At 31.7% G+C, this 15,727-nt stretch overlaps 2 protein-coding genes across 2 annotated transcripts; both read left to right on the top strand.

The window, feature by feature from the left end:
• The first annotated feature begins 2,826 nt into the window (after positions 1–2,826).
• LOC135128853 (odorant receptor Or1-like) lies at positions 2,827–4,186 on the top strand. Its single transcript, XM_064055931.1, has 4 exons — positions 2,827–3,614; positions 3,668–3,872; positions 3,921–4,076; positions 4,130–4,186. The coding sequence occupies exons 1-4, from the start codon at positions 2,827–2,829 to the stop codon at positions 4,184–4,186; spliced, it is 1,206 nt and encodes a 401-aa protein (XP_063912001.1).
• A 1,859-nt stretch (positions 4,187–6,045) lies between these two features.
• On the top strand, positions 6,046–11,469 carry LOC135128854 (odorant receptor Or1-like). Its single transcript, XM_064055932.1, has 6 exons — positions 6,046–6,074; positions 9,972–9,984; positions 10,044–10,882; positions 10,936–11,140; positions 11,194–11,349; positions 11,404–11,469. The coding sequence occupies exons 1-6, from the start codon at positions 6,046–6,048 to the stop codon at positions 11,467–11,469; spliced, it is 1,308 nt and encodes a 435-aa protein (XP_063912002.1).
• The last annotated feature ends 4,258 nt before the right edge of the window (positions 11,470–15,727 follow it).

Raw genomic sequence — 15,727 nt, forward strand, 5'->3', positions numbered from 1 at the left:
TAATGAATATTAAGTCTGTCTTGGGATATCTTTTCTTGTGTCCAAAAATCTTAACCTAGTTTGGGTGAGAAAACATCGTAAATGAGAAACTGGTGTCCAAAAATTTTCTAAAAAAATAGCAAAAACTGTTCTACTCGGTCAAAAAAAGTCACATGGAAAATCATACCCGTAAATTTAACCTGCATTACGAATATGAAGTTATTTTTGAAACAATCCTTCTCTTCAAATACAGAACAAATCATAACGTACTTAATTTTCAAAAATATTCAAAAAAATCTTAATTTTGCTTCAATTGGGTGAAAAACATACTGTCAGACAGAAAATTCGGTGACAGTTATAAACCTGAGTTCTTTTTTCGACAGTCCTTTGAATACTCCAAGAAAATGAGAAATAGATTATTACTCTTGAAAACAAAAAAAAAAATGTGAAAAGTCATTAAATTTGAAGGAAAACGCCGATTAAATATAGAGATTCCGACGTAATTTATTAATATTTAATCAATTTTGGGATATTTCTTTAAGTAATTGAAAAAACAAAAACCTATATTTAAAAAAAAAATCCAAAAAAATCATTTTTCGTTAGTGAATCTGCAAAATTAAAATACGATTTTCCACATCATGGATCTCTTGAATTACAAAGCACCTTTATAATCACGGGTACACCAACTGTAACCTGATTTTTGGGTAGACAACGCGTAAAATGTTCCAGCAATGCGGTAAAAATCGGAACATACTGGGCGTTCAGAAGTATTTAAAACAATTCTGACCCCGCTAAGTATTCATTTCAATTTTATTAATTGCCGATTTATCGGCCAAAAAACGTCATACAAATTTAATATTCTTGTGTTACGATCTAGACAAATAATGGGTTAGAGTTGCATCTAATAAATAATTCAAACTTACTAATTGAATATAAAAAAACTGTCATTTCAACATTATTCAGGATAACGTAGCAGAACCATGAATAATAAAAAAGATAAATGCAAACTAGTTTTTTTTCTTTGTCGTGTAGCCGTAATAATTAATGAACTTGGGTAGCTTAATATAACACAAGAACCATTTTTGTATTTATTTCTCGACCTATGTAAACAGTTAGCGAAGTATTGGTAATTTCAGTTGTTATTTTAAACTTATGTTAAAACTATCATTATCAATTTAAATAATAAACAGCAAACGGAAAACGCCAAAGTGCGCCTGTCAATATTCTCGTAAAATCTGATTGGCTGTTTCAGAAAACTATAAATGCATAAATTCATTTAAACGCAATAGTGTCATTTGAAAAACAAGTGATAAATTTAGTGCTCGAACTGGTATGTACTTTATTTTTGTAGTAGGTATACGTGCTTTATTGTTGAAGACAGAAAAGAATTTAAATTTTTTCTAGGTAGATATGTAACACAAGATTAATTTTCCTTCACTATTTGGCATGGAACGCACCTCTTTCAAAGATCTAGATCTACGCCAACTTGTAACCCTTAATATTAAACTCAGTCATTTCTTTGGGTATTTTTCCTCAGAATTTCACAACTCCAAAATAAAAATATTCTGTATCTTCTATCGTCTAGGATTCCTGACTTTTATTTATATTCTTCTCGTGGCTATAGTTCAGTGCCTTAAGTTGTACTACTTATAGGCCATTTTCTCGTTTTCTCTTCATTTACAGTTAATTACGTTTGTCCTACTTATTTTTCTTTCTAGTTTTCGGTATCGTGTCGGCGCGGCTGTCACGGGAATTAACCCCTGCTCCAAGTACCCTTATTGCAACTTCCAGCATGCCAAAAAAGTCTGTAACAAAAACAATTACTATACATTAAATAATAATATTTAGAGCTCTTATGAATATATAAGTTTGTACTATAAAATCCTCCTTTTACCATTTAGCTTATAAAAAGCCAAAGAGGCCCAAAAGTTGTCAGAATGTGCTTGAAAAAGACCAAATATTTTGTTCCAAGTGTGTAATTCCACAAAATTAGGTATATTTCTTTACCGTCTTTATTCTATCTTCAGTCCTTATTATATTTGCTAAACCGTTTTTCGTCTAATGATCTGAAAAAAATTATAGCAAACCTGTCATATTATTGTCAATTATTTGTCCATAAATTAAGAATACTTTTTCAGTTTGATATTCTCTAAAAATCATTTTATTATAAATACAACTGCAGGTATAAAAAAGTTATATCCATTTACACTCTTACAATAAATATTGCCTGTTTAGTTAATAGGAGTCTTAAAAAGACCCTCCGACTTGAACAAAATTATTTCGTGAAATATTTTTAAAGGTGTGGCGATGAGGGTCGGCAGCTTCAATTATATACTTTATCCAACAATTACAGTTATCTTGAATAATAAATGGAGACTTAACAGGACAAATGAGATACAATTACCACTTTACCAAAACGTTGCCTTGACAAACGTACTATTAATTTTTTTTTAATTATTCCTGTAAAAGAAATAAATTTTAAATCATTTTCGATTAACACAGAAAATTAACTAGCAGATATCTGACTTCTTAAGAAACCAACTGCTCTTATGCAACTAAGTGGTAGAACCGCTTGTGTAAACACTTTATATACTTTTTTAATTTTCAGATAATCAATAAAAAAAATATACACGTGTCTGCCGTACTAAAATTAACACAACTCTTAAAACTAATCATACGTAATACTCGCACACTTAAATAACCACCAATACCAAACAAGTAAGTGTAAATGAATTTATAATCATAATAAACCCTTAGAAAAAACTATTTTTGGTTTGATAGGTTTCTATTTAACGTAAGCCAGTAACAGTTGTTACTCATTTTCACTTAGTCGCTCCAAAAGTCAAAATGAAGCACAGTGCCATCGAAGACCTAGATTTAACAGAATTTGTCACCTTCAACCTCAAATGTATTCACTTCTTCGGTTACTTTTCCCCACGCTTTGACAAATCATCAAAACGACAATTTTTCTACCGACTTTACGCCTTCACTTTCGTGATGTTCGCCTTCATTCTATCTCTGCTGAGTCAACTCGCCAAAATGATAGAATCGCTTGACGATATCGAAAAAATCACCGACGCTTCGTTCCTTCTCCTCACAAATTTCGTTCAATGTATCAAGATTTTGTCTTTCAATTTTTATCGAGTGAAAATATGGAAACTGGTGGATGGAATGAACAGGACGTCTTTCAAACCAAGGAATGTGGAACAGTACGAGATTTTGCTTGACGGTATCAAGATGTCCAAATTGATAACAAAATTGTTTTTTATCGCTTGTGTCATCACTTGTGCGTCTTGGGGAATTTCGCCTTTGTTTGACAGAGACATCGACGATAGTTTGCATTTGCCTTTAAGCGGATGGTACCCTTTTAGTACTGAAAAATCGCCAGGTTTCGAGTTCGCCTACGTGTATCAATGTTTCGTCACTGTGGTTGGGGGTTTGGGTAATATCAGCATGGATACTTTCATGTCGGGGTCGATCATGGTTTTATCGTCACAACTAAGCGTGTTGAACAATGCTCTCAGAAACATTAAAGACAAACATGTAAGTGCATCAGCTAAGAAGAATCAAGAGGAACTCAAAAACATTAATCGAATTTTAGTCGAATGTGTCAATCACCACAGAAACATACTACAGTAAGACTTCAAGTTTTTGTAAAATGCTTACTTATTAATGATCGAAATTTTAGATTCGCAGACGACTTTACGTTCCTTTTTACCACTTCCATCACTGGTATGTTTGTGGTTGGGGTGATAATTGTGTGCATTTCTATGTTTCAAATGAGTCTGGTTCCTGTGGCCAGTTTTCGATTTGTGGCGATGTTGCTCTATCAAATTTGTGTCTTGGTGGAAATATATTTGTGGTGCTATTATGGAAACGACGTCATCTTGAAGGTAAGTTGACGACTGGTTATAATATTTAAGACTAATTCGAGTTTTAAGAGTGACAAGTTGACGGAATCTGCATATGTGTGTCAATGGGTTAACGCATCCGAAGAATTCAAACATAATTTGTTGTATTTCATGACTCGGACTCAGTTTCCTTTGAAGCTGTATGCTTCTGGGTATTTTACGTTGTCGTTGGACACTTTTAAAGCTGTATGTACCAAAAATTTGGTGAAAGTAGTCACGAAATAATTTTTGATTTATAGATTGTGAAGTCGTCGTGGTCTTATTTTGCAGTCTTGAACCAAGTGCACTCGTCTTAGAAATAGGAAACAACTTTGAAGAAAAAAATTTGACATTGGTTAGAATAGTGACTTCAAACGGATGTCTCTGTATGTAAAATATATTAGTATTTAATAAAGGTTCATCTTTTTTGAAATTGACATGTACTTTTTCGTGTGATTATAATGTTACTGGGGAGTTTTATTACTGACAAGCGAAAAAAACAGTGTGAGTTACTTAACACATATTTTTTTTTGAGATTTCTAAGTTAAGGCGAGCAAAGCTGTACATCCACATTGTGATTTTGAAATGTATGTATAAAAAATTATTGAAAAACTTGACTCAAAAATTGTTTCGAGATAATTTGAGTGTTTTGGGCTAAAAATGGAAAAATATGTTGAGGGCTTAGATCCTTCCAATCAATCTGATCGACCAGAAGTAGCACTGAAAACGATGTTAAATCATTTTCCGAAAACTTAATACTGGTTTATTAGAATATTACAATTAAAATATAGCAGATATCAGCCGATTTTTATCTTCTGCGCCAGATGAAAAATATTTACATGTGAAGGTATTTTTTTTTTAGTGAACTTTAGGGATTAACAATTGACACCATGAAGGATTTAGAATCAGCAATGTTCATAAAAATAAAGTATACAAAAAATAAACCACCTACAGATACTTTACCATAACGAATAATTTTTAAAAGATTTGTAAGAAATACTTATCTCAGTTTTCGTCCTCAAAATGTCCGAAAAGAGATTTTTTTTTGAATTACCAGAATGGGAGGTGGAAATTTTGTAAAAAGTATTTCAAAAACCAGGACATTAAATTATTCATTAACATAAAACATAATTTTATTCTAAAACATGTGAAAACAGGAAAAAGCTACAACACTAAATATATTAGCGTAAAATTACAAATATTCAAGTGTCCGTGTTCTTTGTCGGGCAGTGTAGATTTGTATAAATACTCAATACACAAGTTTCAAATTCCTTTGGTTTGTTATTTATAAAACTGTTCCAATTTTACAATAAATGATTAAATGTTTAATAATTTATGATTAATGACCTGTTTTAAAAGATTTTTATAAAAGTACATTAAAAGTACTCTGGGGAGGGGTCATTTATTTCGAGACAATTTTAATATTTGTAGTAAATTTTTCAAACTTCTTAGTCTCACCAGACAGCTCAAATTTTTTGTAAATGTACTACAAATATATTCTGTATATTAAAAAATATAATTTATCGATTTCTTTTTATGGTCCCGCCACTCCGCCCCCACCACGCGATCCCGTGAGTTTATTTCTGTTGGAATTAAGATCTTCTAAACTTTGAAGATAGTGAGGAAACAATCAAAGCTAAAGTATGTAAAAGTCTATCAAGAATTTCAAACAACAACAATTTACATGAGGTTAAATTATACCACACTTCATCAATAAAATAATGAGGCTTGTTAGAAAATAACACATTAGTACAAAACAACATAATTTACAAACAATAAAAGAAAAAGTAAATAACAAGTGTTGATGAATTCGCCAAAGTTTCATAACATTTCAAGCAAAGAACACTGCTAACTAAAATTGTGATTTCTCGCATAAAATTTAGTACGAAAATTAGTCCCGTGTGAAACGACTTTTAAAACCAGTTGACGATTAAAATCCTAACTTGAACTGTGAATTTACAAACAATGAAACAAATTTACAGCACATGTTAGCGTCGGTCGAAAATCCGTATATTTGCGCATGAAAATTAACTACGCGTGTTGGGGAAACTGTGGCGTAGTTGTTACGATTAATTGTAGTTAAACAAAGGCTTCCCCTTTTTTATTAACTACCAAACTAACTAAACTTAACCTAGCTAACTCACCACATGATTTCACACACAACAAACACACCAAAATGACCGCCACCTACCCTCCACTAAACAAGTGAGTTTCGCTATCAACCCTTTCACTAGATACTACCAAGAAAATCCCTAGGAGCTACAAACTACCAGAAAAAAACTAAACGTGCACAAGGTTGTCTAGGTTTAACGATTTTTCTTGATTGCATTTTGTTCAATGTCAAATTATTCAAATGGGATTCGCGCCGTTGTTAATTTTTTTCAGCGCGAAATTTTAATTCAAATTTGGTCACCACAAGGTCAACATATTGTAACCCAACTGAGACTTATTCAGCAACCAATGAAGTAGGCGAGAAAATTATCATTCTTCACCAAAAGACCCAGTACCCAAAAAGAAAAGTACTAGAATTAGAAGCTTCACTCGCCTCCCATAATCAATAATTTTGACTCTTTTCTTGATATACATAGTATTTTAATAACCCAATACTCAAAAACATGTTTTTAATTTATTGTAAAGAAATAAGTATTTTGCAGTTAAGCTCCGCCCTCTTGCTTCACGGCGAATAAAAAAAATCATCACAATTGAGACAGGGCGGGTGGGCGGGCTTACATTTTTCCCTTTGGTTTTAATATGTGTAAACTTCTTTTCACAAGATGAAACTTAAAACATGTTTAAAATGGAAACTTTGTATAAGGAAATATCGACTGTGCATTTAGACTCCGCCCCATAATTGCAAAATCCATATTTCCTTGCAAAAATGTACCATTTTGACAATGTTTTAAGTTTCTTGTTGTGAAAAGATAGCCATGTATATTAAGAACAAAAACCAAAATATAAGCCCTGCCCACCCACCCTATCTCAATTCTGATGATATTTTTTATTCGTCGTAAGACGAGGGGCGAAGATTAATTGCGAAATCCTTATTTTTCTACGAGAAATTACCGTATGAAATATGTTCTTAAGTAATCGTGTTATACAAACGAAACTAAATGTATCAGTTAAAAAAGGAAACCAAAAGAGAAGCCCCACCCATCCGTCTCAATCTCAGTCGTGTGAATTTTTCATTCGTTTGCATACCGAAAGGCGGAGCGTAATTGCTAAATCGATATTTCCCTAAACAAATTTAGCACTTTTAACATGTTTTCAGTTTCCTCTTGTGAAAACAAGATTGCACATATTAACACTTAACGGAAAAATATAAGCCCCGCCCACCCGCCCAGTCTCAATTGTGATGATCTTTTTCTATTCGTCATGAGCGAAGAAGGCAGAGCATAATTATAAAATCCTTATTCCTCTACAAAAAATTAAAAATATGTTTTTGTGTATCGTGTTGTTCGAAGAATACTAAGTATATTAAGAAAAAAATAAACCACATTCATACTCGCCTCGATTTCAATTTTAATGAATTTTTCATTGGTTGTCAGATCGAAAGGCGGGGCTTAATTCCAAAATCCGTGTTTACTTACAAAAATTATCATCTTAAACACGTGTTAAGTTTCCAAGAATGAAAAAATCATCACAATTGAGACAGGGCGGGTGGGCGGGCTTATATTTTGCCATTGGGTTTTAATATGTGTAGACTTCTTTTCACAAGATGAAACTTAAAACATGTTTAAAATGGAAAATTTGTATAAGGAAATATCGACTGTGCATTTAGACTCCGCCCCATAATTGCAAAATCCATATTTCCTTGCAAAGATGTACCACTTTTTAAGTTTCTTGTTGTGAAAAGATGGGCATATATATTAAAAAAAAGCCAAAATATTAACCCCGCCCACCCGCCCTATCTCAATTCTGATGATGTTTTTTATTCGTCGTAAGCCGAGGGGCGGAGATTAATTGCAAAATCCTTATTTCTCTACAAGAAATTAAAAATATGTTTTTGTTCAAAGAATACTAAGTATATTAAGAAAAAAATAAAGCCAAAGATTAAGCCCCACCCATACTCGCCTCGATTTAGATTTTGATGAATTTTTCATTCGTTGTCAGATCGAGAGGCGGGGCTTAATTCCAAAATCCGTATTTACTTAATAAAAATTACCATTTTAAACATGTTTTAGGCTTCCGGAAATAAAAAAAATATCACAACTGAGATGGGGTGGGTGGGCGGGGTGTATATTTAGCCGGTTTCTTCTTAATATGCATGCATATCCTTACGGAAGATAGGTATAAGAAAAACATAACTTTAATTAATATACATGAGTAGCAGCTCATATTAGGACTTGAATGTCACATGTTTCATGAAAAGAATTATAAGAAGATTGCCTAGATATTTACAATGAGCATAAAAAATCTCATTTCCATCTTTCTCCTCAAAATTCCAATAGTAAATAGGTTTTAAATAGTACAAAATAACATATTCCTACACATGTAGTTTATGATTCCGTGTTGAGTTTTTATCCGAAACGTCCAGATTTTTGGCAAAAAAAATCAAAATTATGGAAAAACATTTTGCAATTTAATTTTGAATCTGCTAAACCGAACGCTTTGAAATCCTGCAAATGTTTTAAGGTTGTGATAGGCATAATAAATTTTTAATCAAAATATATTTATTTATCCCCTCCAAAATTGATGACGTCAGCTCAAAATTTTGACGAATAAATCCTATCTAAAATGTGCAAAATATGATGAGTTCATATTTTTTATCGATCAAATTAAAAACAAGTCACCCTGTTTTCCCGAAAATGTGAAAATGTCTTCATTTAATAAGAATTATAATAATGATATTCAAAATTTTGTCGATTGTAATTTCTACGTGGATTTTCAGTTCAGTCTTCAGTCGCACCACCGTTATTACATCAAACTCACTTGTAACAAACGATTAACAGGTTTCGTTACCTTTAGTCAAAAATTAAATACATATTTTTATTTTAGTTTATAATGGTTGCCATAAAAACAATAAAATTCGCTAAATCAAATCTTTTAATATTTCGAAAGACCTGGATTTGACAAGTTGTACTTTATGGGCGAGGGAAGTTCTATCGAAGAAATCTTCGACAGGTTTTTTACATTTATTTTTAAAATATTAGAAAAAACATTTATTAAAATATTCAGATCAATATTATTCCGTGATGACACGTATGTCAATTCCGACACGTGCAGTTTAATACTAATAATAAAACACTGGGGTAAACCATTGTTGGTTTAATCAATAAACAATATAGACAATCAGAGTCACAATTTAAGATACTTTCTTGTATACTACAAACTGTGAAATTTGAAGAAAACTGGAAATACCATACATACATCCAATATTCAACCACTGACGGCATTAAATCGGGTTGTAAAATCTTTCATATAAACAGCAGAACAGTATTTTATGTCGAATATTTTTTTCAACCTATTCACTTTGGAAGTTTTAAAAAACACCAATTCTTTCAATCTGGTTATTTTAAATTTTAAAAGTAGGTAGAATCAGGAAAGTAAAAAGTATTTTCGGTATGATCACAACTAATACGTCCGAAATATAATTACAATAACTAACTACTAACAAATATATAATATACTTACGAAATTGTAACAAGAATAAAATATTCGCGCACTTTTTCATTTTAATTCAAACTCCATTTCCAATCGTAAAAATTTTCATTTTACCCCGATTAAAAATTAGTTTTCGTGCTTCGATCATGCACAATAAAATTAAAAGCTCAGACTACAAGTTTATCTGAAAAGTAAACGAAGCTATAAATAATGCACAACTTGCATAATAGATCAAAGACGGACCGAAGAGCATCTTCAAGCCCTTAATTGCTCAATACAGAGTAAATTTTAAATGAGTTAAACACACAAAAACGTCTCCACAAGTAATTACAAGGAAACTTCACAATAATTATAGCGAAATGTTAGAAAACTAAAAATACTACAAACATGACCACTAGGGACGTTCCTCGTACAAACAAAACACGTATTTATATTCAAACCGTCTTGAGAGAAGTTTGACAAGTTTCGTTAAATTAATAAAATATTTCAGCTGCTAAATAGGTGCACTGTACACGTAGGTACACTTTTTACTAAAACAAAAATATAAAACCCTTAATAAATGGGTGTTTACAGGACGACATTGTCATTCGTGTTGCAACCATTACTGGACACAGTCAACCAAAAACTATGTCTGGAAGTGCGAATTTCGAGCTCGATTTGCGCGAATTCGTCACTTTGAACATAAAGTGTATACATTTCTTCGGCTACTTCTCCCCCGAGTTTGCCGAAAACTCAAAAAAGCGCATCCTGTTCCGAATTTACGCTACAGTTTTTGTGGGATTTGCCTTCGTTTTGTCCCTTTTGAGTCAAATCGCCAACATGATCGACGCTTTCGGCGACATGGAAAAAATGACTGAAGCCTCTTTCCTTCTTTTCACTAATATAGTGCAGTGTCTGAAATTGTACTGTTTCATGAAATATGGGGCAAGAGTATGGAGGTTGGTGCACAGCCTGAACCGAAAAATTTTTAAACCCAGGAACGCAACCCAGTACGATGTGTTGAAACGTGACATCGGGAGGTCCAAAATTATTACGAAATTATTTCTGCTGGCTTGTACTATTACGTATGCTTCGTGGTGTGTGTCGCCGTTTTTGGACAAAAAAGGGGAAAATGGAGTACGGTTGCCCTTAAGTGGGTGGTACCCTTTTAGTACGAAAGAAACACCGGCTTTTGAGCTTGCTTACGCTTATCAAATTTTTACCACTTGGGTGGGTGGGCTGGGAGATATCAGCATGGACACGTTTATGTCGGGTGCCATTATGGTAATTTCGGCGGAACTGAGTGTGCTCAATAATGCTCTGGAAACGTTGAAGCAGAGATTTGTGGACGATCCGCAAAAAATTAGAGAGGAAGAAAAGTTGGTTAATAAAGAGCTGGTTCGATGTGTTATTCACTACAAAAACATCATTGGGTAATAAATAATTATCAAAGAATTTAGAATTAACACTGACAGAAAAATTTTAGATTTGCCAATGAGGTGACTTACCTTTTCACCGACTGCATTACGGCTCAGTTTTTGGTGGGGGTAATTATAGTGTGTATGTCAATGTTTCAGATGAGTCTAGTCCCCGTTATGAGTTTTCGGTTTTTTGCGATGATGCTGTATCAAATTTGTGTCTTAATGGAAATGTTCCTTTGGTGCTATTATGGAAATGAAGTTATTTTGAAGGTATAGTTGTACAAATTTGCATTATTTTTATTTGAAAAAAAAATGTTTTTTAGAGCGATTTGCTAACTCAGTCGGCTTACATGTGTGAATGGGTTGACAATTCCAAAGAGTTTAAGCAAAATTTGTTGTACTTTATGACACGTACGCAATTTAATCTTCAACTGTATGCTTCTGGATATTTTGCCTTGTCTCTTCAAACCTTCAAAGCGGTAAGATTTTCTTCTCCAAGATGTTTTTTTTTAATCTTATATAAAATATTTTAGATTATTAAATCGTCTTGGTCATATTTTGCAGTTCTAAATCAAGTGCACGATCAAAAGATGGCTTAAAATTAAAATCAGAGTTCTTGAATTTTTTGAGTGTTGACTTTTGTTACCAATGAGTGGGTTTGCCTAACCAACGTTTCAACCATTTTATCTTCGACACTCGTTTCATTACTAAAGAATTATTTTCTTTACTTGTTTGTACGGTTAAGATTTTATGGCACCATTAATAAATAAGAAAATAAAATTTTAAAAAAGGTTTACTGAATTGAAGTTATGATTTTGCTTTAACTGGAAATGTGAAAATATAAAATGGACTTCGCGCAGAAAACTAGAAAATTAAAATGTATACTGGAAGAAATTTTTTGTTTTTTAATATATATTAAGAGATTTTTGCTATGTTGGTACTTTTACAAATTCATCAGTTTTTAAATTTTGACCTAAAAAATTTTGTCCCATTGGTTATAATAGATATTCAAATTTCGTAAAAAAATCTGCGAAATTCAAAAATAATTAATGTCTATATAGGTAGATATAAACATACATAATTATTAATCACATTGGTTATGATCAATATACACAGGGTGAGTCACTAATATTACAATTTTCAGATATCAAGGTTTCCGTGTTTTTCAAATAAATGTTCTATTTTGTGTTGTTTCTTTTTTGTCAAGTATATTCTACTTTTTAAGATTTTAAGGCACAGAAAGAAATGTGAAAAAACTGAAATATTAATATTTGAAAATTGAAATTTTCTACAATTTTTTATGAACATTCTGTATATTGGAATTCGATTTGTTTGATACGACAATAAAGTGCCTAATTCTTCTTATCTCTTCACAAAATATTATAGTACAGATTTAAAAAATAATCCTACTGCGATTTTTTTGTGAACGCTTCCATTGCTAAAAAAAATCCAAGAAAATTGAAATAATGCTTCAACGTCGCATTGGAATATCAAAAGTAATTTGTGGTTATAAACCCTAGTAAGAGGCTAATCAAAATATCTAGAAAATATACCGGGTGTTAAATTATGTTTTCGATAAAAAATTTTGAATTTAAGCTGTATGAAAATATTTTTATTGAACGTACTTCGATTTGTCCAAAAATTATTCCTTTCCTTAATTCGAACCTTTTGAAAAAAAATCTCTCTCTCTTTTTATTCATTCAAAAGTTATGGAGCGTCAAACTCACAATTTGACGGTCAAAATTTTCGAATTGTCTGACAATTACTTCTTTCCCTAATTCGAAGATTCTGGTGTTAATTGGAGCCAAAAAAAAAATATACAGGAGTTCTTGATTTTTATTTTAACCGGAATTCACTCTCTTCGTCCGTTCAAAAGTTAGGGACCGATTTTTTGAGTTTTATTTAAAGAAATATTTCGCTTAAAATAATGACAATTTTCAACAACCTATGCCAAAACGCAGTCACCTGGTCAAAATTAGCCTAGAAACTTAATTTCAAACAGATTGAATCACGTTTATTTTTTTTAGAAATTTTTTTGCAGTTTTTTTTTGGTTTAAAATTTTCGAATTTAGGCAATATCAAAAGTTATTTCGGTTAAATATACCTGGATTTGTCCTTTCCGTAATTCGAACCTCCTGAATAAGAATCCGGGCCCAAAATAATTGTAATAAGCTCTAGATTTTTTTGTTAATTTTTTATTATTCAAGCTTCCGGAAAATGATCTCGTGCGATAAATGTCAACGTGGATTCTAAACGAACATAGATACATAGTTGAGGATTTTGTCCCATGCTTAAAAAATTATAGGAGATCGAGTGGTAAAATCCCGAATACGCTCTCTTTGTCTATTCAAAAGTTATGGACCATCAAACTCAAAATTTGGTTTAGGTATATGAGTTTGTGTTAAAAAAGGATTTCGATTAAAATAATGAAAATTTGCAATCACAGATGCTAAAAACTTACTTAGCTGGACAGAATTAATCTAGAAACTTAATTTCAAGCACATTGAAATATGTTTATTTTTTGAGCAATTTTTTCAATATCAAAATTTTCGAGTTTAGACTTATGTATCTATCTCGGTTAAAATGATCTCAATTTGCCTAAAAATTACTGCTTTCCCTAATTAGAACCCCCTGAATAAGAATCTGGAGCCAAAAAAGTTATATAAAAGCTGTTGATTTTTTTTTTAATTTTTTATTATTCTAATTTCCCGAAAATGAAACTTATGGACCCTTAAACTGACATTTTAGTTTTTGAGTTTTGGTTAGAGAAGAATTTCGTTTAAAATAGTAAAAATTTTCAGCAATCGATGCCTTTAGCGTACTCAAAACTTAATTCCAGGTAGACTTAACCATGTTTATTTTTTAACAAATTTTTTCGGAGCTTTTTTCGGTAAAAATTTTTAAATTCAGGTCATCAAGCTGTATCGGCTAAACGTGTCTCGATTTGTTTAAAATTACACATTTCCCTAATTCGGACCCCCTGAATAAGAACCTGAGTCCAAAAAAATTGTCGAGGAGCTTTAAATTTTGTTTGTTAATTTTTTAATATTTGACTCTCTCGATAAATGTCTACATAGACATTAACACAAGACTAACATCGATAATTAGATGAAGATTTACCCCTATGCCCAGAAGTCTATAGGAAATCAAATAGTAAAAGCACTTGTTTATTGCTTGAGCAATTTTTCCGAAATTCCTTTTTTTCGGTCAAAATTTTCTTCTGCAATCTCGACTAAATGTGCCTGGAATTCCTTGAAAATTATTTTTTTTCTTATTTCGTACCTCTTGATTAAAAATCTGGAACAAAAAAGACTGCAGAAAAGCTTTTGATTTTTTTTAATTTTTTTTTTCGAATTTTTCAAAAATTACACCGCTCGATAAATGTGTACGTGGATTCTAAACGGGCATAGATACTTAACTGAAAATATACTCCTATTCCTAGAAAACTAGGAAATCGAATCGTAAAAACCGAAATTGATTGTATTGGAAGGTTCCAAAGTTATGGACTGTCAAACACACAATTTGGTAATTTTAGTCTTGATTAAAGAAGGATTTCGTTTAAAATAGTGAAAGTTTTCAACAACCGACCTAAAAACGCTCCCAACTGGGGAAAATTAGTACAGAACTTTAATTTCAGACTGACTGAAGCATGTTTGTTTTTTAAGCAATTTTTCCGATAAAAATTTTCAAATTAGGAAATATCAAACTATCTCCGTTAAACGTGCCTCAATTTATCTGAAAATTATTGCTTTCCCTAATTTGAACTCCTTGAAGAAAAATCTCAGGCCGAAAAAATTTTAGAAGAGCTTTTGCCTTTTTTATTTTTTTAATATATAGTATAATCGAAAATAATTTCTATGTACCTACTAACTGCCTGTCTCTAATTTTTATTGAAAGTGAAAAGTCAAGGACCGCGCACTTAGTGAGTCACCCTGTATATGCCACGTGATCAATTTTTTATAAACAATGATTTTTTCCTTTATTTACAAAAATTCTAAAGAATACTTAAATTTAAAATCTATTGTTGTCGTGATTTCCAATGATACGCCCGCCAAGTAACACAAAATGACAGAAACAAAAGAAAATTTGCGTTTTCGTAATCTAAGACATTTGGCCTAGATCTTACACAATGCAAGTGTCCCAGTGCTTGGTGGCGGAAGATTGCATATTAACTGTTAGTTGTTTATTAAATAAAAAATTAAGTTTAAGGATATACACCAAAATTTTTGTTTCTTTAAATGGAACGCACTATATATTTTTGAAATTTTTTTCCACCACTTCCATAGATGGAGGTTTGGAATTTCCCACAAAACTTTTCACTCATCTTGCCGTAACATGAAAATATCTAAGGTTTCGACGTGTTTATACAGGGTGAATAACTTTACAGATTGTCATTTTCGGCAACCTATATATACGAGTACTTTTTCAATTATAGTTGGGATAAATCCTAACAAACTTGGTATCAAAAGAGGGCTTACTTTAAAAAATATGAGAAAATTGACTTACTTAGTCACCCTGTATATCATTTAAAATGCTCTTCTGCTACCTATAAAAGTGGAACAAACCTGAACAAACATTTTATCTGTGTTCAGATCCACGTAGATAAAATTATTAACCTGAACTATATAAACTTTAATACACACCTGAAATGTCACCCTGCAAGTACCAGAATAAAACAATAAATTAATTGAACAGAGGCTTTTAAAAAATCTTTATTTATTTCTTTTAATTGTATTCCGATTTCCGCACAAAGCTGTCGTTTTAAACACACCCTGAAACATCCATACTTCGAACTACGACCAAATACAGGGCGTTTTAATTTAACACTGGAAACAAATTACGCCTTCTGAAGTAGCG

The sequence above is a fragment of the Zophobas morio genome, unplaced genomic scaffold, assembly GCF_036711695.1.
Source record: "Zophobas morio isolate AGI-343-1 ecotype UQ-CSIRO unplaced genomic scaffold, CSIRO_AGI_Zmor_V1 ptg000014l, whole genome shotgun sequence".
NCBI classification, from domain to species: domain Eukaryota; kingdom Metazoa; phylum Arthropoda; class Insecta; order Coleoptera; family Tenebrionidae; genus Zophobas; species Zophobas morio.

What these genes read in the sequence shown, in the direction of transcription:
- LOC135128853 (XM_064055931.1), top strand. Translation starts at nt 2,827, where the DNA reads ATGAAGCACAGTGCCATCGAAGACCTAGATTTAACAGAATTTGTCACC. An exon ending in GAAACGACGTCATCTTGAAG is followed by an intron (nt 3,873 to 3,920) that starts GTAAGTTGACGA and finishes TCGAGTTTTAAG; the next exon opens with AGTGACAAGTTGACGGAATC. An exon ending in CGTTGGACACTTTTAAAGCT is followed by an intron (nt 4,077 to 4,129) that starts GTATGTACCAAA and finishes TTTGATTTATAG; the next exon opens with ATTGTGAAGTCGTCGTGGTC.
- LOC135128854 (XM_064055932.1), top strand. Translation starts at nt 6,046, where the DNA reads ATGACCGCCACCTACCCTCCACTAAACAA. An exon ending in CACTACAAAAACATCATTGG is followed by an intron (nt 10,883 to 10,935) that starts GTAATAAATAAT and finishes GAAAAATTTTAG; the next exon opens with ATTTGCCAATGAGGTGACTT. An exon ending in CTCTTCAAACCTTCAAAGCG is followed by an intron (nt 11,350 to 11,403) that starts GTAAGATTTTCT and finishes AAAATATTTTAG; the next exon opens with ATTATTAAATCGTCTTGGTC.